The sequence below is a fragment of the Cyclopterus lumpus genome, chromosome 17 (genome assembly GCF_009769545.1).
Source record: "Cyclopterus lumpus isolate fCycLum1 chromosome 17, fCycLum1.pri, whole genome shotgun sequence".
Lineage (NCBI taxonomy): Eukaryota > Metazoa > Chordata > Actinopteri > Perciformes > Cyclopteridae > Cyclopterus > Cyclopterus lumpus.
The window spans coordinates 9,101,740-9,129,129 of record NC_046982.1 but is presented as its reverse complement, the minus strand read 5'-3'; the positions used below and the strand labels follow the sequence as shown (position 1 = coordinate 9,129,129).

At 43.1% G+C, this 27,390-nt stretch overlaps 1 protein-coding gene across 2 annotated transcripts; it reads left to right on the top strand.

Annotated features, from left to right (window-relative positions):
- Positions 1-623: 623 nt before the first annotated feature.
- Positions 624-19,115, top strand: pax3a (paired box 3a). 2 transcript variants are annotated; one of them, XM_034555388.1, is made up of 9 exons: positions 624-998; positions 1,655-1,890; positions 2,329-2,458; positions 2,666-2,809; positions 11,662-11,861; positions 12,511-12,676; positions 12,840-13,060; positions 16,508-16,771; positions 17,896-19,115. In XM_034555388.1, the coding sequence occupies exons 1-9, from the start codon at positions 914-916 to the stop codon at positions 17,911-17,913; spliced, it is 1,464 nt and encodes a 487-aa protein (XP_034411279.1). In that variant the 5' UTR covers positions 624-913; the 3' UTR covers positions 17,914-19,115. The 2 variants fall into 2 exon arrangements, with proteins under 2 accessions (XP_034411279.1, XP_034411280.1); XM_034555389.1 differs by lacking the exon at positions 16,508-16,771 and having other exon boundaries at positions 914-998; positions 2,666-2,815; positions 17,896-17,913.
- Positions 19,116-27,390: the final 8,275 nt, after the last annotated feature.

The window sequence follows — 27,390 nt, the reverse complement described above, 5'->3', positions numbered from 1 at the left end:
GTCAATTAGCTTATTTCATTGCATTTAAATTTTTTTTAACGTTAATAATATAATAATAACCATTAAAAAAACACGCTGGCTAATAAAAACTACAACTTTAACAACTAGCTACAACCCTTACTACTATTTATCATAATAATGCTAATAACAATAATTACATGTTCACATATGATTAAGTTAGGGAAATAATAATATGCAAGATTGAGTGCATCTCGGTAAGTCTGATCAATGTTTACACACATAAGAACATTTGTATACAATATTTCTTCCGTATTTTCTACGGCAGTTTTTTTTCTTTCAATCAACATGCACTGTTGTCTTATGGTATGTCGGTAAACTTTCTTCGAAATACGCTCAACAGTGTCCTGATACTACGGAGGCAATACCCTACAATAAGGAGCAACATGTTTATTTCAGAAAAGGCAGCGACATATCAAATAATATATATAATGTATTTTATTGTTTTTAGTAGCAGCAGAAGCGTGTGACACCACAAACTGACCTCGTGGGGTCAATCCAGACTGCAGGGAGCCCCTGCCGTCCAATCACAACGCTCTTCCAGCCTCCGAACGTCCGGGTCTTTGACCAATCGGGAGGCGCAGCGCGGAGTCAGAGGGGACAGCGAGTACAGATAAAATGTTTGACTTGCATCCATCCTCTCAATCCTCGCAGGACTGTTAGCGACCTGCTCTTTGATTTAAACTCTCACCTCGGCCCACATCTGCCACTGGATACCAGTCAACAACATTTCTGAGGGGTGGTTCTCCTGTCGACTCAACCTGTTACTCAAGGGAAAGCAGGCTGCAGGGAAGACGACATATTACAACTAACAAAAGGGTATATTTTGTGGGATTAAAAGGGACAAACAAAAGCAGCTTCGTTTAAACTGTTACCTGACAGAGAGTCAGGAATCATGACAGCGCTTGGTGGAGGTTTACCCAGAATGATGAGACCGACTCCTCACCAGAACTACCCGCGGGCAGGATACTCTCTGGAAGGTAAGAGACGACCACCAGTTGCGGCTCCCGATCTGAAGAAAATACAACTTTTCGATAACTTCAGCAAAGTTGACAAACTCGAGTTCTGAAAAGCTTTTGACCTGTAAAAAAATGTATTATAAACGTCTTGTTTAATCTTATTGTTTTAAAAGTTTAAACCTAATTATCTTTTGGAAAACAAACTAAATAAACTATGCCGGGTTAAGTCGATATTTCCTGTTTCAACACGACGTGGCTTTTTTATTGTTGTTTAAATGAATGAATTGTTGTTAAACGTATTCATTTAAAGTAATTATTTATGCTATTATTTATTGTTTATTCTTTTTGTTTTTAAAGTGGCATCACGTCAGAAGGTATCACATTAATTGGGAGAGACATGGCTGACAATTGTTGGAAAGTACATTATTTTGTTGTCTCATGCCACTTGCAATACATTTATATTTATTTGAGTAAACATGTAATTTAATGTACCGCCTCTAAGATGATTTTCTATATTTGATGGCACTTTAAAAGTGTTACTGCTCGTGGGCGATATCCAACAGGTATAGGGGTCAGGTGGAAAGTTGTTTCTCACCACTAAAACTGAACTGGTTCCTGAACACAACACACATTGTTATGAGCTCTCAACTAACTGAATCCCACGCACGGCCGTGCAGTCTCCACTCCGTTAGGACAGGGTCGGGTCAACCAGCTCGGTGGCGTCTTCATAAACGGCAGACCTCTCCCCAACCACATCCGACATAAAATTGTGGAGATGGCGCATCACGGCGTCCGGCCGTGTGTTATCTCCCGTCAGCTGCGCGTGTCCCACGGCTGCGTCTCCAAAATCCTGTGCCGGTACCAGGAGACAGGCTCCATCAGGCCGGGGGCCATCGGAGGCAGCAAGCCAAAGGTGAGGGATACGGGAGGACGTCGGTGATGTTTTGGGGAATTCACATGCAACAAAAAAAAAAACGTGATGAACGTTATTGGAAATTCGGAAGTACTTTTAGAGGAGAGCCATTTGATATTATGGGATTTCAATTCCAGGTTTTTACATCAAATCACATTTTAAAAGCGTACAATGTGAAACGCAGAGGCTATACTCTATAATAATAATTTAAAAAATCCAAACAAAGTCATGGAATTTACGATACCTTTGTGAAAGAGTAATTTGTAGACATTACAACTTGAACAAGTTTGACTTGAAGATCCTAAGTTAAACAATCTCTCTGAATTATTGTGTCACAACAAATAATTACACTTTTCTGTCTCGCCTGTAATAGAAACATTGAACCTGCAAAAATAAAATAAATGACACACTTGTTTCCCTTCCTTCCTCCCATCAAAGCAAACCTCTTCTCCAGAGGTGGACAAGAAAATCGAAGAGTACAAGAGAGAAAACCCGGGCATGTTCAGCTGGGAAATCAGGGATAAATTACTGAAAGATGGAGTCTGCGACAGGAACAACGTTCCCTCAGGTAGGCGATAGTTTCTGGAGCAGCAAGAAATAAAACATATTGTTCCTCTTAACTTTCATAAATTAAAAAAACATTAATACCACAATTAATTAGAATAAATGTAGTGAACATAGCACTTCAAAGCACGTTTTAATATTGTTTCCATGCGGGACATCTTTTGTTTTCTTCTGTAACTCAATTCTTTTTTCGTCATCGTTTTTTTCTAAGTGAGCGCCATCAGTCGCATCATGCGGTCTAAATTCGGCGGAGCCGGTGACGATGAAGAGGAGGATGATGATGTGGTGAAGAGGGAGATGGAGGAAAACGAACCGCGGACAAAACACAGTATCGATGGCATCCTGGGAGACCGATGTAAGTGCCGCATTATATCTTCATAAAGGGGACGTCTTGCTGTATGCTTTGCATATGCGGCAAACTCAACGAACGAGCACTTGTCTGGATGGCTGCGTTTTGATGGGCAGCGTGTCGACAGAAAAACGTTCAATAACAACAATAATGATAATAGTAAAAATACAAAACAATTGTCAACGTAGTCATTTAAATGGTATTTATAGATATGGAGTGTATCACAGCCAGCTGTTTGTGGTCAACCTGCACAAAAACGTTAAACACATTAACGTTCCAGGTGTTTACGCATGCGTTTAGGCTTCTGAGATTTAACAAATGTGCAGAGTTTTTTTTCTAAGTGGATAATCAAACATTTGTCTAACTTCCAAGCCTGAGAAAGTTTTCCTTTTTTTCTCTTCTTTTTTACACACAATTGGACACTTGAGGATGAACTTCAGGGGACAAAGCAGGGAGAGTCCATTGAGACTCACACCTCAGTTTGACGAGCACAAAAGCCAAACTCCAGTGAGCGGCTCAGTGGTGTACAAAAAGACGCCAGGGCCTTTCAAAATGGGGAAGAAAGGGAGAAAAAACTGCGCTGACAAAAGGCCGGGAGAAGACATTATGAACCCGCAATGAGCGATGAATTATTCAGACCCACCAATAGGCCCGGTGCGACCTGGTTTATAGACTGCTCAACAAAAAAAAGTGACCATTTTGGGGCCATTTTTTCACCACTGCTATCAGTTTTTCATTGAGAAAAAAAAAAAAAAAAATACGGGAAAAAACCGCGTCGACTTTAAGCAAACACCTGTTGATTTACGACCTGTTGGGGTCTGAGGAGTGTTGCCGCAAAGGGAAAGGTTGCTGTTGGAGACATGCTGCTTTCTGTAGTTAATTATTGATGACGAGACATCTAGAAACAGTTGTAGTGTTTTGGCAATATCACGGACGTGACACGCAGATTCATTTATGTTACCAATTGTTCGTTGTGATTTGGTTTCATTATTCCATTTTTTTTTTGATAACGGTAAAAAAAAAAAGTAAAAAAAATCCGCATGACACGATGTGTGAATTCACGTCAGGCCTCGCGTTATCACACTGAACGGTGCCGTTACTTTGGCGCACGGAGCTTTTGTCACAGTCTTTGCGCAGTGAGCGTGACGCCTGCAGCCAGTGAGCGCAGGGAAACCCTTCTCCCCACTAGATTAAATCCAAACCTTTTATTTCTCTCCACTTTCATCTCAGACAAAGTCCGCCCCTTTCCTTTCCGCCCAGGGCGCACACATTCATGCAGTATCTGTGGGCACTTCCCTCTCCTTCTTTCACGGAGACGCATCTCCGGGATCAGGCTGTGGACTTCTCTAACTTTTCAAACTCATTACTGCGAAAAACAAACGCACAACTTTAATGAATAACTAGATGGCTGCAATCGATAATTAGGATGCACCCTAAAGCTTCTTAGATTAATCTGCTTTGCACTTTTGTTGATCCTCTTTACATTTATTTTTTATTTGTTGAAAAAAGTTAAAAACCGAAGTGTGTTTGACTCAAACTTTCAGAAAACATCAGGAAAAAACAAAACATTTTGCAATATTTTTTTAATTAATACTTTCAGGCTGGTATGAATTTGTATAAAGAAAACATTAGCCATTTTACATCAAATAAGTGACATCCTACATGCAAACAGCTCTGAGGCACTTTTCCCCATTGATATACAGAGCAGCACTATTTCATTCTTGTGTCTCTTTGTGGAAGTAGTTGTTGTTTTTCTCTTTTAGAGCTCTTCATTAGAATGTGAAAAGGGTGGTTTGGGGACTGAGAGAGTGTCTTCTGGCCAAATATTGATTAAGTAGGTGTTTGCAGAGGCTATTGTTGTGGTGGAGAGAGGCCTGTTGCTCTCTGCCCCTTTCTCCTCCACCACTATTGTTGTCTTTCCTTAAGTGCTAAGATCAAAGCTGACTCATTTAGATTTATTTGTCTGGGAAAAGGACTGCTAAGGTTTGTGGGATAAAGTATATGGGCAGCCCCAGGTCTGCATGGCATTAGCAGGCTGGAGCATTGTGGGAAAAGGATGCTTGCTGGGATGAATCTGATGCTAAGTTGTTTACCACTCCTTTAACTGTTGAGTTATGTTGGTGGAATTTACTCCTGTGTAGAGAATTTAAACAGCAAGCATGGTCGAGCTGCAAGCTTGAGAAGAATTATTTCTGACATTTATTACATTTGCCCATAAAGCAGGACTACTTGTATATCTGATACTTTTAATCTGAATATTGAATGATGCAACAGTGCCAACATTTATTTTGTTTTGTCGCCACGAGTGGTACTGAATTAATAGATAGCATCCTTTCCTCTATTTATTATTGCTAGCACTTTAGCCTCATTTAACTAATTAAAGTAACCAACAGTCATGAAAGAGGAGTAGCTACTCTCGCAGGATCCATTTATGGCAGTAGGGGTGAAAGGGAAAGAGAAGAGGAAGAAAAAGAAAGCTCAGAAATACAAACAGTCAAAGGGATAACTTTTCTTTAAAGGGAATCCTGCGGTGCCAAATTGAATGAGCCCAGTTCTTTCAAATCTGCCATGGTGAACGCAGTCAACATGTAATAATTGGTTTCATTGAGGTGCATTCCAACAATCTGCTGCCATTCTCCTGCCTCTATTGTCCGCAGGCAGGCAAATAGCCAGAGGGACAGGAGGAATCAAGTGCTGACAAAACATGAAAGATTTAGCTGCTTTTGTCAAAGAAGCTGAGTAGGACTTTGTTTGTGTAAATAAACTGGGTTACTGGCTCCCCGTGACTTTGGCATGGATTTAGGGTGAGGGAAATTTAGGGAGTAATAGGAGAGCAGAAAGATCATATTTGTGTTTGAGAGTTTACCATATTTTAAAGCAGTTCGAAACTTGTTGGTAATATATTCCGAGGTGGAAAAATGATGACGGCGGCAAACTTCCCTGAGCAGCTGCCACATGCAAGCCATCTAATCCAATTTGAAAGTTTCATAATTTATATTCCCATCAGACATCTAAGAATATAGACCGATCACTTTCATGCGCATGGGAGCAAAACCAAGGGAGCAGCACGGCAATAACCCACAGCTGTAAACAGAGAGAGATAGATGTTGAATTTTTTTTGTTAGGGGTCCTTGCATTTCCACGGGGAATTGAGCTGAAGATTGGAGGTTTAGAGTCAGAAGGCCTGAATGTAACCAGAGGAATGTCTGCTACAGCCACGTCTCCATTTTCCATCTCAGGGTTGGATAATTCTATATGTGGGCCTCACTCTATGCTTTCCTGTGTTAATAGTGCATATCATGCCACTTTAGCCTAGTGTTAAGTGAAAAACAAACCAAAATTCACCATATATATTTCTTACCTTGATAGATAGGCATATAGACAGATAGATAGCTCAGAGCCCTTTCTCTGTCACCCTTCTCAAATATAAATACTCAACACTTTCACGTTCTGTGTTGGCACGATTCAAAAGGCAAGAGACAAAATCCACACTGGCTGATCTGCAACTGAATGCAGACTCTATGCTTCATTAAAGCCTCTTTCTCTGTTGGCACCCGCATTGTGATCCTCCAATATTAATTCAAAGGACAATTAATGAATGCAGGCCAACTTTGAAGTAATGGGCCGGGGTCCTGCCCTGAGCCGGCCCCTCGGCGCTGATGTACTCTCCACATTCTCCCCACTAACCCCAGAGACACTGTGAAGTGACTGAAAGAGAAGCAGTGAGCAATGGAAGGTCAAGGAGAGGAGCCCCAGTAGAAAAAGAGCTCTCTATTTCCTTGGAAGTATTAGCCAAGCAAAACTCTGTGATGGGGAGGATAAAGGAGTGTGAGGAGAAAAGGGTCGGGGGCGAGGGGACTCTGCAAAGAGGAGCACAATAGGATAGTTAATTGAGTAAAGCCAGACAGCGTTGTCAATCACTTAACTTTGTTTAGCCTCAGTTTTTGTGGAGCTGTTTCGTCCAGCACATTGCACATTATGGACACGCCAGCACAGGCCTGTTGCTGTTTTGATTAATGTCTTTTTCCCCCCCCTTTCAAAGAAACCCACAAAAAAAATAACAGAAATATAGGACATAAGATATTTCAAAAATATATGTTCCAAATTCCAGAATTTATTTCCTATTATTAAAGCGACAAATAAAGAAGAAAATGTGCACACAAAGCTCAACTGACCAATAGAAATACACCTTTTAATGACTGTAAGGTATAAAATAAAAGAGTGGAATGTGAGGATGTCTTTTTCTCTCTGTTGAGTGTGTGACGTTTTGTTGCACGTTCAGTGGCGAGGTCGTCTTTACCGCAGAGCTGTGCAGTAGCTGTGAAAAGGTCAGGGGCTAACCTCGGGTCACTTGACTGTTAAAACTATCAGGCCCCAGGAAAGGGAGGTTACAATAATGTTTGGGAAAAGTTGACAATTGACAGACTCCCTAAACTCAGATCAGCGAATCGGTGTTTTCAGTAACCTCCACTTTAAGATGCACGTAGGCTCATTTCTGTTGAGTGAATTCAAGTACAGACGGTGCACTTTTTTGAGGCGATGCTGGTCATTCTGAGCGAGGTAATTGGCTCGCTCGTCTGTCTGCCCTGAACGAGGCCGGGCTGAGGTGGAGCTCTGCTGGTTAGTGTCCGTTTGACTGGAACGTGCGGCAGACTGGCCTGTTGCTTTGTCCCTGCGTGGGTTCTGTGCCGTTGCTTTGTCCATGCCCCGAGGGTGCAAATGCCACCGTGAAACTGTCACCTAACTGCACCCCGGTGGAACTAAATAATAACCACCGCACACTGGGCACACATAATACCCATGAAGGACCATTTGTGGCTTTTTGTCACCTCACCAATATTAGACAGAGATACATCTTTCAAAGTCATATCGCCAGCTCTTTCTTTGTCCGTTAAGTGCCAACCTCCTGCGCTTATTCACTTCATTTTTTTCTGTCCATCCCGTCACCATCACCATCTCCATCTCCGGCTCTCTTTCTCTATATCTGCACCCCCCGCCCCCCTTCTCTTTTCCCAGGCAGCTGCGGGATCCTGGGGGCTCTTTAGCAAGTCAAGTGAGCAGCCCACTCACTCCCATTTTTCCCTTAACTGTTAACCCCAGCTGAGCCCATAAGCTGTCAGTTAACTATTCTTTTCCTCCAGTGCATCTGCTCGATCTGGCTCTATGTAGCATGCCACTATCTTATTCAGTGGCCCACTCGCACTGTGCTCTGTGGCCTGAAAGGGCCAGATCTACTTCCCTGGGCAAATAACTAGTTCATTTGTCTCTTCTGCCCTTTGTTTTGTGTTGCGAACACATGTCACCAGCTCAATTACCTTCTCTATTAACAGCCCCTGGAGGAAGGGCTAGCCAGCCCCTACCAAGACAAGGCTATAAACTGCCCCATATGCTCCGCTTCTCTTTCTCTTTCTCACTGAGGCTGTTCATCCCTTTCCTTTCCTTTCCTTTCACTATTTCTCTCCTCTCCCAATGTCTTGTATCTTTCCCTTCCTATAATACCTATTCTGATTATCTCTCACACTTTCTGTCACTCTTTCCACCTCCATTCACTTTTTGGCCATTTTCGAGTTACGAATTTTGCACGCATTTACATGGATGTGTGCGTCTGTGCATGCCTCTTCATATTAACGTCACTTGAACGCATGTGGATGGGGGGGGGGGGGCTTGGTGAATGCTTGGCAAGGCGAATCTTGGCTGATGTAGACTACGCAGTAAACAAGAGCAGTCTTTATCCTCGCAGTTGGAATCTTCACTTGGTTTTTTTTTGGCCCGTTTGAGGCTGTGCTGCCGGGGCAGGTGAAGCTAATGGGACTGGACATTCACATCTGCGACCCTCTGAAGTTTATCTTCCCTGCCTGTCAGTCTCCTCTCTTGATCAATTCATGGTTCTGTTTACCCCGAGTGGTTGGTCTGTAGCGCTGGCCTTTTCCTGCTGGCCTTTGAGTGTGTGTACATTGTGTTTGTGTACACATAGACGCTTGTAAATGCACGTTTAATTTCATTGAATTGAGCCTCTGATCAGGGAAAGAAACCTGTTGAATTCACTTGTTGAAGACTCCGCTCCTCTACACTTTGCTATACCCTCCAAACTATGTTGAATAATTCCATTACTCTCAGCTACGTTATCTAAACTAGCTTGTAATTAGTCTACACCTTTCTTTGTTTTGAAACGTCTGTTTTATGGATAACTCTCCAGCAGTCCCAATTTCCGCTTGAGGGATAATAATTTATCTTTCTAAGATTCTTGTCAGGGCCACGACCAAACTGTGAGCAGCTTTGGAGTATTTTCAGCTCCCTAGTGCTTTAGCTGCAGCGTAAAATTTGATTTGGGGTGTTTAAGTAAGGAGGTCGAGGCCTCCCTTTGTGTGTTTTAGTATCCTCTTCTGCCATTTGTCGCGGGGAATGTGTGGGAACAACCCTTTCTGAGTCCGCTTCTGCATCAGCTTGCCTTAACATCAATCCACAGCAGCATAAGAGCCCTGTTTGAAGATGTCAGAGATGTGGATGCAGCGACGGGTGAGCGCACAGAAAGAGAGAAGTGAAGTGAATGGATGAGATAGAAAGGACAGGTTCGCTTTTATGAATGACCAGCACCCCCATTCTCCTTAGCTTGGCACCCAACACCCCTTCCCCAGCATCTTCGTCAGGTGCCTTCGTCCTCACATCTCCTCTCCATGTCAACCTCTTCAACTCCCCCATCCCCCCAGCTCTGTGCCCCTCGGGCCGTGGAGGGAGGGGATGAAGGGGTGCTCCCCTGCTGTGCCCCTCCACAGCCCCCAGTGGCCCTTCTCTGGACCCTTTTTGTGCCCCCCTCCCCTTCTCCCTCCCACCCTTCATTCCCCACTCAGCCCCGGGCCTTACAGCCCCCATCTCACCCTATAGCCCCCCCCCCCCCCCCCCCTTTGCCCCGGACTCCCCTGCTGGGCAGGTGACAGACCCCTGAATGCGGGCCCGGGCGTCCCTGATGGCTCCTACAGATGGAGCGTGGTAATCGGTCCAACAGAGGCCTGCCACAGGCTTTTCCCTGCTAAGATACAAAGGCTTGGCTTCATCACTTCCAAAAAAAAAAAGACAGCGAGTGAGAGAGGAAGAGAGCAAAAGAGAAAGTGCAAGCCAGAGGATGACAAAGGCAACAATGTCATTTGCCATTAAGGGAGAGTCTGTGACGGAGTGTTTTCTCTGTAGTTACTAATAATAAAAACAGGGAGGGGAAAAAGAGAGGGAAAGACAGAAATAAAGGGGGCAAAAGAGGAGAGATCCACCCCCAGCCTGCAGTTAACATGAGTTACAGTGCCAATGGGGAGCTTTCTCCTCTTTTATGAGCTCTCCTTCCCTCCCTCAGGAATCTTTTCGTTTCTGCGCCGTCATTGGTTCTCCGTGCTTTCTTTCTCTGTTCCGTCGTCATTAAAATGGTAATGACATTGCGTGTTACTTTGCTCGCTGTTTGTTTGAGGCTACTGCTTTAGGGTTGTTTACGTGCTGATGAATGGAAGTTTGACTTACTAATGCAAACGATATTGATGCTTATAGGAAAAGTATCAAGTTGTCATCCTGTGTGGCCTTCTCCTTATGCTTAGTCCAACTGGTCTCGGGCCACATCGTTACCTAAAGAAACCACATCCTAACTCACAGTGCATGTTCCAAGAGTATCTAAGCATCCAGCCAATCCTCTGTGAGACTTGATGCCAGCGTGGCGCCCTTGGTTCGAATGTAATAAAGAGCTCTTCTCAGCATCAGAATCTTGTGTGCTGGCGGCCTGGAGCACAGCAGCATTCCCAGGGAGCAAATCCGTGTGTAATGCCTGGTCAGACACACACTGGCAACCAGCACAAACATTTCCTGCTTGGCTCCAGGGCTCCAGAGGCAAGGGGAGATCCCTGCAACCCCCCTCATGTCTGACTTGGCACTTTTTAATTAAAGCTTTGGATCTGGAGGGCCGAGGGAGAAAGAGCAGTCTGGGGAAACAGATGAGCTTCAGTCCTCTGCTGAAGCCTTTTTGTTGCTTACACCTGTCTGTCTGCTTTTGAGTCTCTTATTTTTTCTCCCTCAGCTTAGGTGTTGGCTGCATAGTCTGAGTTTCAAAAAAGGTGCAGTGAACCTTCCTCATGAGGTTTAAGAGGTCCCTCTGGGGTGGATTTGGGAGTGGATTCCAACTCTCTCTGTCTTGTGTCCATCTGTGTTTGACGCATTGTCATAGACTGCGTTCACTGAGTGAAAGCCCGTAGCCGAGACGCAGCAGATGCATGTTTGTGAGTGTGCGTACGACTGAGAAAGAGATGGGGGATTGCAGACATGTAATGGCGGACAATGGCCGGCTGTCACGCTAGTTTGCGGAGCCTAATCATTATTTAATAGATGGGTAACCTCCCCCCGAAAGGCAGCAATAGTCCTCTGTCTCCAGTCTCAAGCCCTCATTGATTCCCTTCTTCTGCTGAATTAGATCCCAATGGCTGTCTCACAGTTACCCAGTCGCTCTCTCCTGCCTTCAACTGAACAAACAGATTAAGAAGCACCTGCAAAAAGGCGGCCTGCTCTTTACTATGGGACCCTATCGTCATAGCGCACAGCATGGCTAAGACTGGGAGAGACACACTGTCCCAGGGAATAGATGCCCCAGAGGGATCTAGTCCTCACTAATCCATGTTCAAGCAGCTTCTGGCTTTTGATCCCCTCAGGAACCGCTGAGGAGTTTAAGAGAGCAAGAGGACACAATCTAAATTTGCTCTATACCATGTGTTGTACTCAGCACCCATTGTCTCAAATCCGTCCCAGCTTAGTATTTACCCCAAAGTTGTATTATATGTGAGCCCGAGTCCCCTGAATGTCGAAGTAACGGACTGTTTGTTTTGCAATTCCAGCCAGTCACTCAGACGAGGGCTCCGACGTGGACTCGGAGCCCGGCCTGCCTCTGAAGAGGAAGCAGCGCCGCAGTCGCACCACCTTCACAGCGGAGCAGCTGGAGGAGCTGGAGAGGGCCTTCGAACGCACGCACTACCCCGACATCTACACGCGGGAGGAGCTGGCTCAGCGGGCCAAACTGACGGAGGCTCGAGTTCAGGTTAGACACATGCACAGACACCCTCTTCAAGCTCAAAGGTTCCCGAGACCCAATGGAGAAATATGCCGATCTGTCATGGGTATGTGTCTTTGGGGCGTTAAATTGCTGTGGGTCGTTGCCACACATTCCTTACAGCCATTAGACATGTGTCCACCCCCCCCAACACCCTCGACCCCACGCCTGACCCCTTTCTCCACATGTACAGAAACAGAAAAACTCAGATACACTGCAACCACTGTGCATGAAGACGGCTCACTATTTTTGTCAGACATTGTACAAAAAGGGCTATGTGTTAAGATCCCAAAATAATGTCTTATTTAGACAATGTGCTAATATTGGCTTTAACTTTTACCCTCTGAACCCATTGACGTGCAGTAGCACACAAAGATGTCTGTGGTTTTACTGCTCCAGATGTTAAGATCTCTATCAGTTCAGCTCCCTGTAATGGGTCAGAGAGGCCTCGCACTCACACACACACACACATGCACGCACACACGTGCACATACATACAGACATACATACATACATACATACATACACACATACATTCAATAGCACCAACCACTCTTTATATGTACAAGTTCATTTATTAACTTATTATTTTGGGTTATCACATGAATAAACACTCTTGTCTCCGTTCTTCTCTCAGGTGTGGTTCAGCAACAGAAGAGCCCGGTGGAGGAAGCAGGCAGGAGCCAATCAGCTGATGGCGTTTAACCACCTCATCCCCGGGGGTTTCCCTCCCTCAGCTATGTCTGGCCTGCAGTCCTATCAGCTGTCAGACAGCCCCTACACTCCCACTTCTATAGCTCAAGGTGAGTTCAGCAGAACACACCCAAACGTACTGGAGATGTGTGCTTTAGAAACGTGTTTCAATTTGATGTCACATAATCGGGAAATATCTTCGACCAGCAGCCAATAGTATTTTGGATGAAGCCAAAATGGGATTTTGAAGTACAATGTTTATATTCTCTGCAGCATCCGAGCAGCCCAGTACGGTCCACCGACCGCAGCCTCTGCCCCCCACCTCCGTGCACCAGAGTGGGCTCGGCTCGGGTGCCGGTTCCCAGGATGGAAGCTCTGCGTACTGCCTGTCGGCTGGACGTCACAGCTTCTCAGGATATTCGGACAGCTTTGTGACCCCGACAGGACACACCAACACTGTCAACCCCACCATCGCCAACAGCCTCTCACCACAGGTTTGTCTCCACATCCATTATTACAATGCAACATGGAAATATAGAAACACTATGAATACCTGCTTACAAGCCCATACTCATACATACACATACATTCTGTCTAAAACACACACACACCTCTCCACACATATGTTATCATACCAGGAAACAGGGCACTAATGGTTCTTCATGGCGTTTATGAGATGCACCGTATGGAAGAATAATTATACACACAAACACACACTGTGTGTGTGACCTATGAGGTGTCATTGCAGTGACATTGATGAAAACCTTGTTAGGCGAAGAAATACGGTAGCTTTTAATTTTTGTTTATTCTGATGGGTTGTTTGATGAATTTAGAATGTGGCAAACGTCAGTCTTTGGGGAGGGAAACCAGGACCCAGACACGAGGAAGGATGTGTGAATGTCGGATGATGACACAAATCAAAACTGAAAAGACAATTATGGTCGATTACACAGTCATCAGTGGCCATCAGTGGCTCCCTACCAGCCCAGAAGATGGACTAACAGGCGGAAAACGAGCTTTTAACCGTCACAAAGGGTGGCCGGCCCGCATGCAATGCATGCTGGGTACTAATTCCCATGAGAGAGAATCTCAGACTCCTGTCAGGCACAGATAAAAAACTGCCTCAGGCAGGTTTGTTACGATGTGAATGCCTAAGGATGTATGTATGTTGAAAAAAAGAAAGAAGATCTTTGTTGTGGCTGCCAGGGTGCACGGTCAGAGAGTGGTAGGTGGCACCATTGTGGCTCAGTATAATTGACTGCTTTGATTCGTGAGCTCTAGTTTAATTTGTTGTTTCCTCCTCAAGAATTAGTCACATGTACTTTTCAATTATTTTGGGTATTTTTGTTTTCATTATACAGATTAAAGTATAGAGACGGGGGACAGTGACATTGACAGGAGGAAAACTGCGAGTGTCAGAGGGGTTGATGGTTTTAAACACGAGCGGTATGAAAACCTGCTCGTCGCTGTCTTCCTGTATCTGAGCGCGTAGTTGTGGTGCGAGTTCACACACCCACAGGGTCACGAGTGACTTTAACGCCAATACAGAGGCCAAAGGTGCCGTGGCCTCTATGGATGCTTTCAGCATTAACCTTAGTGGGCAGCGCCGTACAGAGTGGACATCTCATCTTGCGAAGGGTCGGCGGCCGTCCTGGAATGTTTTCTCAGTCTGGAATAGCAATCACAGAATGTTCCAGTGTCCTAATTGATTGGAATGAAGTGATCTATCCCCTTGTAACAAAGTGTGTAATTTATGCAAATGACTCACTTTGTTGGCTAATTTGTTTTAATTCATGTATTCATTGCAGCTGTTTGAATGTATATTGCAATACAGTTTTCTCTATTTCAAATGAGGATAGAATTAATTCCCTGATTTTAACTTAATAAGAGGAAGTAAATTAGAATTGATTAAATTCTATGACATTGACAGTCAAGCCACGAAGACCTCTGCACTTTGAAAACTTTACAGTTTACATTTCTTTGCAAATAGCTATACAGCTTGCTCTATTTTGAGTTAAATCCTCCCTGGAATTATCCGGGGATCTCCAAATCTGTGTATGAAAGCTACTCTATCTACTACTGTGTTCAACAGGAGAGGTTGAGTTAACTCCAGATATGGTCATCTTAGTGCGCTATGGAGTTTTGATATGGATAAGGTTGACTTTAGATAGGCGATATTGTTGTCTGAGCAGTTAGCTCTGTATTTGGAGCTTCAGTCAGACCGGTGGTTTCCCTGTGGTGCGGGGTCTCTGGCGTCTCACCGCTGATCTGGTGCATACCAAAGGAACCCTTTCTCACCAAGAAAGCGAGCGGCCGGGATTTGCACCCCCCTGAGACCTAATCCCCGGAACAACCTCAAAACAGACACCGTCGGGAACCGCTGCTGTTTCAGTTGCAGACAGAGAGTGCATGAACACATGAGCATGTAGATAAACACAAGCCCTCTGACACAGGCATGTACTCGGACACACACCTCGCATTAATGTATGATGTCGTAAGGCGATATGGCTAAACACCACTCGATAACCAAGGGAGAATTGTTTTAGCAATAATTATACTAATTCAACATTTCAATAAATAATAGAAAATGTTCTGAAATGACATATTTGACAGTTTTAAAGCAGCACAAAGATTTATGGGTGGCTGAATCTAATTAGTATTTTCTGGAATCCATGCTCTTGACATCAGTAAATACTCATTAAATACTCACATTTTGATGGGTCCTTGTGCACGACAGACTTTTGTATTTTATGATATATCACACATCCTTAGCAGAAGGAGGAATAATGGCTTGATGTGTTCGTCAGATGTGCGAGCTCAGATCACTGACAGACCAACTGTAAATTATATACATTAAAGACACCTGAGGTTGCCTCAGTATTGTGTGCATGTACATGTGTGTGCGCCAGCTGGTTGTCAGCTGGGAAAGATCCTTTACATTTACTCAGTTTTTCTCATTCTATGCCTTTCTGATTTCTCCCAGTTTTCTTTTCTTTACATTTATTGTCCGTGTATTTTTATTTAATTTTGTGTTGCTTGGCTTAAGATCTACTTTCTCCTTCATGGACTGTAACTCTTCTTCTCCCTTTGTTCACTCTTTAACTTAACGTTTTAGACTTTTTTGTGACTTTGCTTCTCACGCAAACCTCCGCGCAGCTGTTCACGATGTATCACCGATACCCCTACACCCTTGACATCAGAGCAAAAAATGCTTATATTACACATGACCGTGCACACACAGACAGACACACACACACACACACACACACACACACCTACTATTAAATACACAACTAGGAGAGGTAGCTCTCACACACATACACAAACACACCCTACCCCTTGTTCCCACGTAGCCTTTGGCCTCTTCACCCTGGCCTCACAAGGACACGGTGATTTTAGGGCATCAAGAGAAAGTGAAGAAGAAAAGAGACCCAATACATCAGTGGATGCATACCAATCTGTTGGAATTCTTCTCAAAACCCATCGCATTCTCAAAAAATGTGTTTAAATATTTTTCTCATATTATTCTCAGACTCTTTGCTTATTTTGTATCGATACCATTTGCAAAAACAATACTAGAACCCCACAAGTGTCATGATAAGGACAAATAAAAGTGAAAACTATCCATACATTTGACAGGATAATTCTAACAGAAACCACTAGTGGGCTAAAGGATTGAACTCTTTAGCCACCCTCAGCTCCCCAATCAGTCAAGCAGAGTAAAGGGAAACCATATGTGTGAGGGAAGCCAGTAATAATGTATTTCATACAACGAGGAGAGAGCCTACACTTAAGGCCACCTAAGTAGAGGGAAAAAAGTGAATTGAATGGTGTAACAAAAGTAAAAATTGTCTATGTATTCTTAATAAATAAATAAATACAAGTATTACTTTATGATTTTCTATTCTCATCACCAAGTTTCCCTTCATTTCTCCCCTCAGGTAATGGGCCTGTTGAACCCAGGAGGAGTGCCACATCAGGCTCAGAGTGACTTTGCCCTCTCCCCACTGACCGGAGGCCTGGAGCCTAACGGAGGCATGGCTGCCAGTTGTCATGGTTCCCAGCGTTTGGAGGCTCTACCGGGCCTGACCAGTATGCCCACCCTGCCTAGCACCCAGTCTTACTGCCCACCTTCCTACACCACCCAAGCCTACGCCATGGACCACCATCCGTCCTATCAGTATGGACAGTACAGTCAGAGCAAGGTATGCTCAAAATAAACTTCATTCCTTAAGTGTTAACTGTTGTTTTTTGTACTGATTTAGGGGCTTCATTATTATATTTGGATTTAACCGATCTATAATTGATTAAAGGTTATGTCCCTCTATAACCCCGGCTCATGGCTATGGGATTTAGATTATATTTTCCAACTCACAACCCCCGTTAATTGCGAAGACCCCTCTGATGAGCGAGCTTCTCAAATCACCCTGCGCTGTGCTACAATTACATGTATGACAGAGAGCGCAAGTGGCCAGGTTACCTCAGTTTACATTACCATCATCCGAGTACTCACGTGGCAGAGGCACGTCCGGGTCCCATCCCAACACACACATTTTCACTCACTGTCCTTTCATGACCCCCGTATGATGAGCTTGCCCATCAAACCCTCCGAGTAGCCATGTAATGACCCCTGTGTAACAAAGATAGCCGCCCAAATGAAAGGAGCCACTTCCCAAAGCGTGTTTGACAGGAGGGAGGGGAGAGTCCGGTGTGTTGCGGGGGCTGATCTGAGGTACACTACCACATGTTGACCGGCCCATCAGTGGCAACATCTTGATTTCATTAATTTAGCCAGTTCTGGGAGAGACCCATATGTAGCTTTTGGGGGTTTTGGGAAATGTGTGCGTCTACGTGTATCGGCCTGTGTGAGCGCAGGCATGTATGTGTGTGTGTGAGTATAAAAGGAAGGGAAGGGGCTCTTTAACAGGGGGCGATTATGGCCCTTGGCAGGCCAGGATTAGAACCATGTGTCCCACTGGAGGTCAGATTTTGAGTTGTTATTGATCAGTGGAGCAGAGCCACAGATCCAGGCGAGGGCTCAGTTTCAGGCTAGTTTTAGCGACCACATTAGGATCAAAGAATATCGAAGGAGATTCCCAAAGCCGTTCACCTGTTTTTACAGTTTTGTCATTTAACCTGGGACCCCAGTTTTCATTCTCACTTGCTCTCAAACACCTCCTTCTTACACAGTTCCTCATGTCAACAGCACACATCTCATTAAACTTCACATTTTGCCGTGTTGACCATCAGAGAATTTAAAGCAGTTGAAGCCGAATACAATTTAACGAGTCTTCTCAACCTTCCGTCTGTGTTTCCTTGCTCTCCTCAGGTACCTTTCATTATATGAAGCCCCCAACACGGCCTGAACAGGAGGCTTCCCAGGCCAGTCGGACATTCATCGCCAGAGAACACCGCCACCCGCTGCCTTTGCCAAAGCTCCGCAGCCCCGAGGACAGCAAGAGAGAGGGGTTGAGGTGTTGTCCTTCAGCAAGGGAACCAGTTGAGGTGGAGGTGTAGCAATGGCGATGGAGGGGGTTGACTGGATTAATTTGGACCAAAGGCGCAGCCTCTCCTGTTACCTGGCAATCGCTTTGCTCGTGCGTCACGTCACGCTCCAAGGACCAAGCACCGCTCGCCGTCCCTGCTTAAAGAGGAAAAGAAGACAGGACTGGGGAGAGGGGAGTAAATACATTCAAGATTCTGAATTTGATTTTTGTAATAAGCGGCAGAGAGGTGGACTGGGGACGCCCCCCCCCTGTGCTTCTGGGGCCCAACTTGATAAGGGAGGGGCATATTCTTACAGTATGGTACAGTATCAAACGGCTGGATGATAATAACGTGTTGTGCTCAGCCACAACGTTATTCTAAGGATCTGTTCATCATAATTTCTTTGGAAAATAATATTCACTGATATTCACTCATTGATGCGATTCTCTTATACGACTCTGGAGATGAAGATATGACGACACCGTAAAAAACCCAGCAGAAAGGCATGAATCCATGGCGGAGTGGAGTCATAGTGAAACCACCGCAACCCAAAGAAAGTGCAATACATTCATACCTCATGTGATGTAAATTAACACAGATCAAATGTCCCCGATTATACCCGTCTAAAAAAATACGCTCTCTCTTTTTAATGTAATTAATTTTGGGTTGTGTGCATTGATCAATCAGGGGAAATCATCAAGCGATGAGAAATAGAAAACATAGTCGTGATGTCATTAAGCCCAAAAAATTATCTGCCAGTGAATACATTATTCAGTTTGACAGGTAATTTTTTTATTTTGCATATGTTAAATTAGATTTCACCAGGAACTTGCAAACATTAGTTCCATTTCTTATTTATTTAGTGTTGGTCAACTGTTATGTCTCTTCTGTATGTTTTGTATTAAGTGCGCTTAAGTACTTAAATCCTACACAATGTTCATTATACATGATTTTTTTTTGTACGATTTCCATTTCCATTGGCGTAAAATGATTTTGTTGTAAGAAGTTTTGTGTACAATACAGCACTATTTACTATTTATAATAAACTATATAAAAATGTAGAAAGTCGTGACTTTGACTGTCATTTACGGGATACCGGTAACCATTGAGAAGACTGAGGTCATGCCCTCATTTGTGAATACAATTTTAAAAATCTATTTAATTACAAACGTAGACCTGGTGGATATTTAATATGAAGTAAGTATTGCATTGTAAGATCCAGTGCATACTACATTAGACTTAAGAGGCCAACAGATAAATATACACATAAATAAATAAAGTCATTAATTAAATAATTAATAAATGAAGCTTTTAATAATATATCCTTCACTATTTACTTTCCAGAATTGCATTCCTTGAAATTAAATTTAGAGGAAGTGAAATTGAACGGGGAAGTGAAAAGTAAAAATGAAAGTAACTAAAAGATGACACAAATGTTTTCTCTCGATACACTGGGATTTAAACTAGAGCGTTTCTTTCTTTCCATTTTAAACATGGCAGCTGTTTCCCCACCTCCCATCTAAATCCAGATGAGCGGGGTAGTGACAATACCTTCTCTGAGGGCTGCACCCCTCGTGCACACTCCTTGAGCACTAAATTATAAATATATCCCCTTTCATAAACACTCCTTTTGGACAAATTCCTGCTCCCTAGGGGCTCCTTCACACCCCATAATGACTAAAGCAGAGCTGCTGTAAATTATATAAGCACATAGTCACACCAGGACATCAGTCACTGACATGGCTGCACAGGGCTTCAGAAGGGTTATTGCTCTCACTGCCACACAGAAATGAAAACACTGTTCACCCAGTTGGCAGACTCCTCAAAAGGTTACAGATATCACTGGTGCACTTTTATCACTCCCTGGCGCTTTTCCTCTTCTTTCTTTTCTTCTGAAGGTTTAGGGATAAGGTGTGCAGCTGTCCATGCCATACAAGGAATATGAATAAAGTCTGCATGCATGAGAATACACTGACTGTTGTTTCTCTGTTTTAGGGTGCTTTTTAAGTATACTTTCTTTGTGCGCATTTATTTGTGCATTAGCATATTTGTTTGTATGTTTATGCTTGGTGTCCAACACAGTCAACAGATAAGATCATGGCAAGATCCACATTTCACTATTTCTTTACTCTCCACAAACTTTTTTTTTTTTTTTTACAAGTGCTCAACTTGTAAGACACAATGAGTGAAAAAGCCAAAGGGGTTGCTTTGGTGCGGAGTGTCAGTCAAGCAGCAACACACTGGAGACAACTTAACCTCTGACCCCAACACTCTTTGAAATGAGTAGACTACTTGACCGGAGCTGACAACAATCCAAGCGTCTCTGCAGCTTCCAAGACCCACAATTGAAGTGAAGGAAGGAGTACAAAGAGGACGGTCTAGGATAGGAAAAAAATAGAGTTAAAAGGGAGCTTTAGAAAATACTTTGAGCCAGAATGTGCTTGGAGAACTTGTGTTCATAGCATGTACCACTGATTCAGATACATTTTTTGATGAAATGACGAACAATTCTGTAGAATTCATCCTCAAAGGAGGTCGTAGTTGTGCTTGTTACTAGTTTTGCTGCATCTGATAGAAAAGGAGGAGGCTTTATCCTGAAATAGCACATTATCAAGCCTTTGAAGAGTGGGTGGATGACTCACAGCGTGCCTTTCCTAAAGTGGCGAATGCCCTTCGACTTTCCATCTGTTGTCCTTTCTCAGTCGCCCTGATGCCTTTTCTGTCAAATGTTTACTTTGATTCTGACAAAATTCTGCACTAAATCTTTCGTTTTGATATGAAGCGCATGAACCGGACCCTACTGCGTGTTTTCTCACCATATGCCATCAGATCCTGGAGGACACTGGTATGGATGACAACATCCGGCCCACAGCGAGTCCTCTGTCCGCACCAGTCCACCATGTCAAATTCCAGGCAGACTTACGACAATGCTTATGATCTTCTACGCTTTCCTTGCCATGACACTTTTCAAGTGTTTAGGCGGCGACGAGGAGCAAAAAGACCCCAACGAGGAGTTCATAAGTACACAAAAATTCAACACAGGCCGCATGGTGGACAAGTTTTACTTTGAAGAGGAGAGCAGGCTTTCTAAGCAGAAGGAGGGAGGGTAAGAACATAAGAACGGGTAGGGGGTGGGGGGATTGTTTTGACAGTCACCAAGCCAGAAAAACGTCAGGGCCGACTACTCAGACAAGACCTGCTAGTGATTTCGCAAAAAAAAAAACTGCAGTAAGTTCATTTTCCTCCCTCTCCCCCTTCCATCTGACAATCAGAAATCTCACGAAAAGCAGGCAGTCAGGAGGAGACGGCTGCCTCTGATGATCTGAGAGAAGGGTGGAAACATGGAGAAGTGTGGGTCAATGGCAGGCCGGAATCTCCTCCTGTGAGGCCCAATCAGGATCAATAACACCGGTGCCTTCGACATGCACACACCACAGGGAGCCGGGGGATAACTCGGCAGACTGATGGTGTGGACAACACGGACACTGTGTGTGTGTGTGTGTGTGTGTGTGTGTGTGTGCGCGTGTGTATTTTTTTCCAACCTCTGAATTCAGTTTAACGTGACTGAACATATACCGAACGATTCGATTAGGGTTATGCATTATTTGTAATGCCTTTGCAAAGCATTTATTCTAAAGACTGAAATGTACGAAAACACAAGCATACAAGTGTTTATTTAAATCAGGACATACAGTGCGGTTTGTAATGTGCCAATTCACTTGGAGGTGCACAATTATGTGCAGCACCAACGAGCACTTTATAGCAAAAGATATGTGCTGACGACATATACATGCATGCAAACAATGTTCCCGAATGAAATGACATCTCACTCTCTCAAATGGGTTCTAATTAGAGCTGAAAAGGCCCCACGCGAGAGCCCGGACTGAGCGACATTCCTTTGCCATTACATTGTAACTGATCTTCGGGAGACATGGACGCGCGGCTACGGGGCCGCAGCAACCTCCCGGTGACCCCATATGATCTAAGTTTACAAAGCTGTGGCGAAACGTGAACCCGAGACTCGCTCTGTAGATTTAACTTCAATTGCGCTGCGGGATTTTTGGAGAGGCGCTTACAGGGAACACACGCTTCTGATTTGCGCCACACATCGCCAGCGTTATGGCGGAGATGTACCTGGAGGAGGCGTCAGATTAGCAGGTATACAAGCGTGCACGCGCAGACGCACGGGCATCAGTGAGAGGACAGAAAAGGAAGAAAGAAAGAAACGATTTTTCTTTTTCTTCTTCTTCTTTTTTTTGTTTTGTTGTTGCATTAAATTAAAACATCCGGAGTCAAATGTGGGTCTGGACTGACAACGCATGGTCTAATTTGAACTATCCGCTCCCAGAGGTTATGCCGGTCCCCGAGGCCATGTGGACCTGTTTCTTCTTCTTCCCTCATAATTAAATCTTTGTCTCATCCTCCCCTTGAAGTGCTGGGGTCACCACGTGTAGATCCTACCCAGCCAAACAACGCCGCCTTGAAGTCTCTGGGCGAGCTTCTCCAAACACTTAACTCTGACCAGATCGTGCTGACTGAATAACAGGTAAAGAGCCACATCGTTGATGTTGTTCCACAAACACGTTATCGTATGTATTCTACAAGTCTGCTTGTCCCGGAGACAGAGGAAACCTTTCATTTATTTTATTTGAATTCAAGCATCCGTTAATTATTAAACAAAAATAATGAGGAAAAATCGTGAACACTTCAAATATTGTTCTGCTTTATTTTACAAATGTTACACATTTCATTTGATCTACAGCATGTTGTGGGAGGAATTGATGAGGTTAATTTCATTTTGGAGAGGCTGTTGCATTATGGCTTTTGGTGAGGCAATTTTATTAACATATATGCGTGCACTGCATTTGTGATTTAGCCACTAAAACCACAGCATTGCAGTCACTTTCGTGCGCAAGACTCGTAATATTGTAAATCACATATTGACAGCACGTGATGTAAGTAAAACAATATGACAGTTTATGAAAACCGCAGAAGTATCTGCTTTAGTCATGAGTATGCTGACAGCACAGCCTTATGACTAAACCTCATTTTATAAGAGCTGCTGTTGGTTAGAAGCTGCATATGAATTATAGCCTATATTTAGTTCATGCTAGAGTGCTGAATATGGTCCAAACCGGCATGCCTCAACCCATCAAAAAGTCATACAGACAAAGACTACAATGCACTGTCCTAAATAATAATTCAGCAGGAAAAAAATAAATAAATAGGACCTTTCTCAGATGAGTTTGATGGGTCTCATCTTCAGGATGCAGCGTGCAGCTGGAGAAGGGCTTGAGCCTGCATGATAAAACTTCTTAACATCTTAATTGTTCTCTTCATGGGTTGAACACAGACACTTTTTAAATCCCTGGTTTGACATCTGACAAGCGAGAGGGCTGCCAAAGAAAACATTTTAAAACACATTTTACCAATTGGGTTACACAAATATCTCTTTCGCTGACTGTGCCAGCGGTCCTGATGGTGGTCCTGAAGTCTAGCCTTCGATGGGACTCTGGGTACATGACGCCATCTGTTGGTGAAGATGTGACACTACTGGTTGAGTTGTACTCCAGCCAGCACCAAAAGGGTGTTATTATTGAACATGAACAGGTGGGGCAGCAACATAGCTGAGGATTATTTTTGATTCAGACCCTGAGAAAAACAATGCATTTCCAGCAGCAAGAATAGATGTAGGGTTTTTGTAAGAGCTTTAATATGTAACATCTTAATTTATTAATGCATTTCCAGCAGTAATAATAGATGTAGAGTTTTTGTAAGAGCTTTAGTACGTAACATCTTAATTTCCATGTGCAGAAGTGGAGACTGTATGCTGAAGTCCTGCTGTCATCCCTACTTGTATCATTTGATGATCGGGCTTTGCTGCCATCTACTGGTGCATATGTTGAACTGCGGTCAGTTTTACTGGCTCCATTTGGCAGTGCAGTAATGAAAGCTGTATTCAAGAATAAACCTATATACCTACTGTATACACAACTGCATATTTTGAAGTCTCTCTGTACGAATTTAACATTGATAAAGTACGCAATTACAAACGACAACAGTTGTAAGTTTAAGCCGTTTCTAAGAGGCTTTGTTTCAGTTTAGATTTATCACTGAAAACAAGATGGCATGCTATGAAACTGATGTATTACTATTTAAGATTTATTCACATGTTCGGAATTAAATGCAGTGATGTGTTATCATCCGTGTAGAGAAGCAGACTTATTAAGAGCAGGAATTCACAATGCAAAGAGTGGCCAACAGCTGCCAGGGATGACACCATTGTCTGCCAAAATAAATAAAACCATAGTGTTGTTAGATTTGTTTGCTGTGTTTTTTGTTGTTGCTGTTTTATTGATTGATAATGAGTCACACCGACAGCCTGTGGACAAATGTGAAGTGTTCTTGAGTGTCCCATGACTCGCCTAATGTTGAGCATTGCCATTAGTCAAAGATGCACATTATGAGCAAATGTCAGCAACATTTAATGAACCATTTATTGCACAATGCATTTTTATACCAAAATGATGAGACAGCAATGTATATTCCCTTTAGAGTCGTAATGTCACGTGCATGTCTAAGCACCCATGCAATCGGTTCATAATACGGACACTTATGGACAGCAAAAAGAATATTCTCCTTGAATAAATGGTGTAGCAGAAATATGAATATCTAGGTACACAAATAATGTTTTTGAGTAAAACAAAACAGATGAAGCAAAACAGATGAAGCAGGGACACAAGAGTGGTGAGTTGTGGTATGTGTCACAGTATAAGTGTCATAGAGTGGCATATATAAATTATTAATACACATGTAGCCTATTTTAGTCTATTCTTTTAAATCGTTTTTTTCTCAAAATGTTCAGCTCTTAAATGGCTATGACTTTTCATGTTTCTAAGCTTTAAACTTTTTGAATTATTAAGCTTTTTATGATTTTTATTTTACTATTTTTATTTTCCCACCATTTTCACTCTTCGGGCATCGATTGAAGACACAAATGTAGCTATATAAAACATGTATTTTATATTTAACTGCTTTTATGAAGGAGGGTCCCAATGTGTTTCCTTGTGTTATCTCGTCAGCAATTAAAACACAGAAGATAAGAGGACACAAAGTTATAATCTATATAAGAATGATGCCATACATGGAGACATAATACACTGACCTTTAAAATATGTTGTCCTTTTTAAAAATTATTGACAGGATTCCTGTGGGTTTGAACATGTGTTTGTGGGAAAAAGTTAGTTTGACCAGGAGATCTCTGGTCTCCACAACTGGATCCAGTTCTACCTGCAGAAAAAAACATGACCATGTTGATTACAAAGGTAAGAGACAACATAGATACAATAAGAAAATAATGTGTCATCATGGCTGATTATAAAGCAACTTAACACACCGAGCAGAAAATGAACAAGCTTTTCTCATCATTGTTGTGCAGCCTGATGAAGATGACCATGTCCTGAACCTGCAGTTCAGATGGACAAGCTTGATGAAGCCGGTTGGGTGGCTGCTCCATTGGTGTGAGTCCAGAGTTTGAGGTGGCTCTCTTCACCATCGTCTTCCTCATGTCAACTCAGAAGATGACGTCTGCGGTGGTGAAAGTGGACGAGTATGGTGCTGGAGCTGGTTGTCTATCGTTTCTACAAATCTGAATTGAATTTCCTGTGCACATTTCACATTATCTTACCCTGTTACTCATTGAGATGAGCTGCTGCTGGCTCCTGAACTAGCCCACTTCTAAAATGAGCACTTGGTTTCAGAGGTAATTTAACTGAACCCTCCGGTTTAAATAGGCCAGAACGCCACTGCCAGTATTTCATTAAACCTTTGGCTCATCATCCTCCCTTGAAGTGAGGGAATACCAATCGCAGACTTGATCCAGCCAAACAACACAGCCTTGATACGTATCCAGTTCACTCTCAATATATTTGATATGATTTCCTTCCCTAAAGCCCTGACAGTCAACATATGATATTGTTGTTTCTAAGAGTTGTGCAGCCGGATGTGACATCACAGCTGGGAGGAAGAAGACCCTCACTGATTAGGTGAGAGACAGAGGTGTGTATAATATGTTTTTTTTTGTGGTACTGTAACTGTATTATGTGTATTTTAAAGATTGTTTTCCAACTTCAGCTTAAGCTCATACAATTCTCCTCATTATTTGGATAAAACAGATTTTATTTTTTGGTGAATGGTCACAATTTGGGTATCTGTAGAAAGAAAGGTGCAAATAAAGGTGTAAATATTTGACTAATCAAACTGTTAAATGCTTAACTGAAGTTCAGAAATCCATTCCGCTGACTGAACCTTGAGCTAATGGCACTAATGGCACTACTGGTTTCTGTCAGTGTTGTCCCAGCAACGAGGACAAGAAAACACTTGAGCGCTCATTCACTGTGAGCTTGCAGTGGGAGATGCATCTCTAAGGGTCATTATTGGTTCAGACCCTAATGTAAAGAATACAAATTCTAACTTTTCAGCTGCTAATACATTTTCAGCAGTGACATACATAATTAGTATATATTTTTTAATGGTTTCAGCAGAGATCCTAATAACCATCCTGTAGCTGTGGAGACTGGAAGCTGAAGTTGTGAGGCCATCTGAAGGTGTAGCTGTGGTACTGCTGCTTTGTAGCTGGATCGGGTATTAGTGACACAACGCCGATCTGATATCGCATACCATTATTTTAACAATTCAATACGTTTATATCTATGTATTTATTTGTTTCTACAACGTTAGGGCAACAATGTTTAGGTCATACCTGATGTTGCCTTGCAGGTAAAATAATGAGCCCCTTCCACACAGTGAGACATAAAGCTTTATAATACATACTGGTATCAGAGCGGTACTCTGTATTGGATGATACCCGAAGCCAATGTATCACTATTGGGACAGAACAAGTTGGATTGGTATTGCAAGCGTACAGGTAGCACTGCTGTTTGTTGTGCAGGGTCCTGGAGAAATATACTTTGTAGATGATGGTGTAGATATGCGACGGTTTGCTGTGCTTGCTGGTGATGTATCAGAGGCTGTGGATGCTAAAGTGTTTCTGATATTTGCAAGCATAGAGGGAGGACTGCTGTGTGCTGTGCTGAAAGAGACTGCCAAGACGTTGTGCTTGTGGACACACACAGCGCAGCTGTAAACAAGGTAGCGAACAGTCTGTCTCCAGGTTCGAGCAGACTCTTCCAAAGAATACTTGTTTATGAATGACAACTTTGACTTCATTTGTATTTTTTCTTTGTGAAATGGGGTGTAATTTAACCATTTATCCTCCACAGCAAGTCTTTTGTCACTTTATAAATAGCAATTTTACTAATAATTGTCACTTAACCTC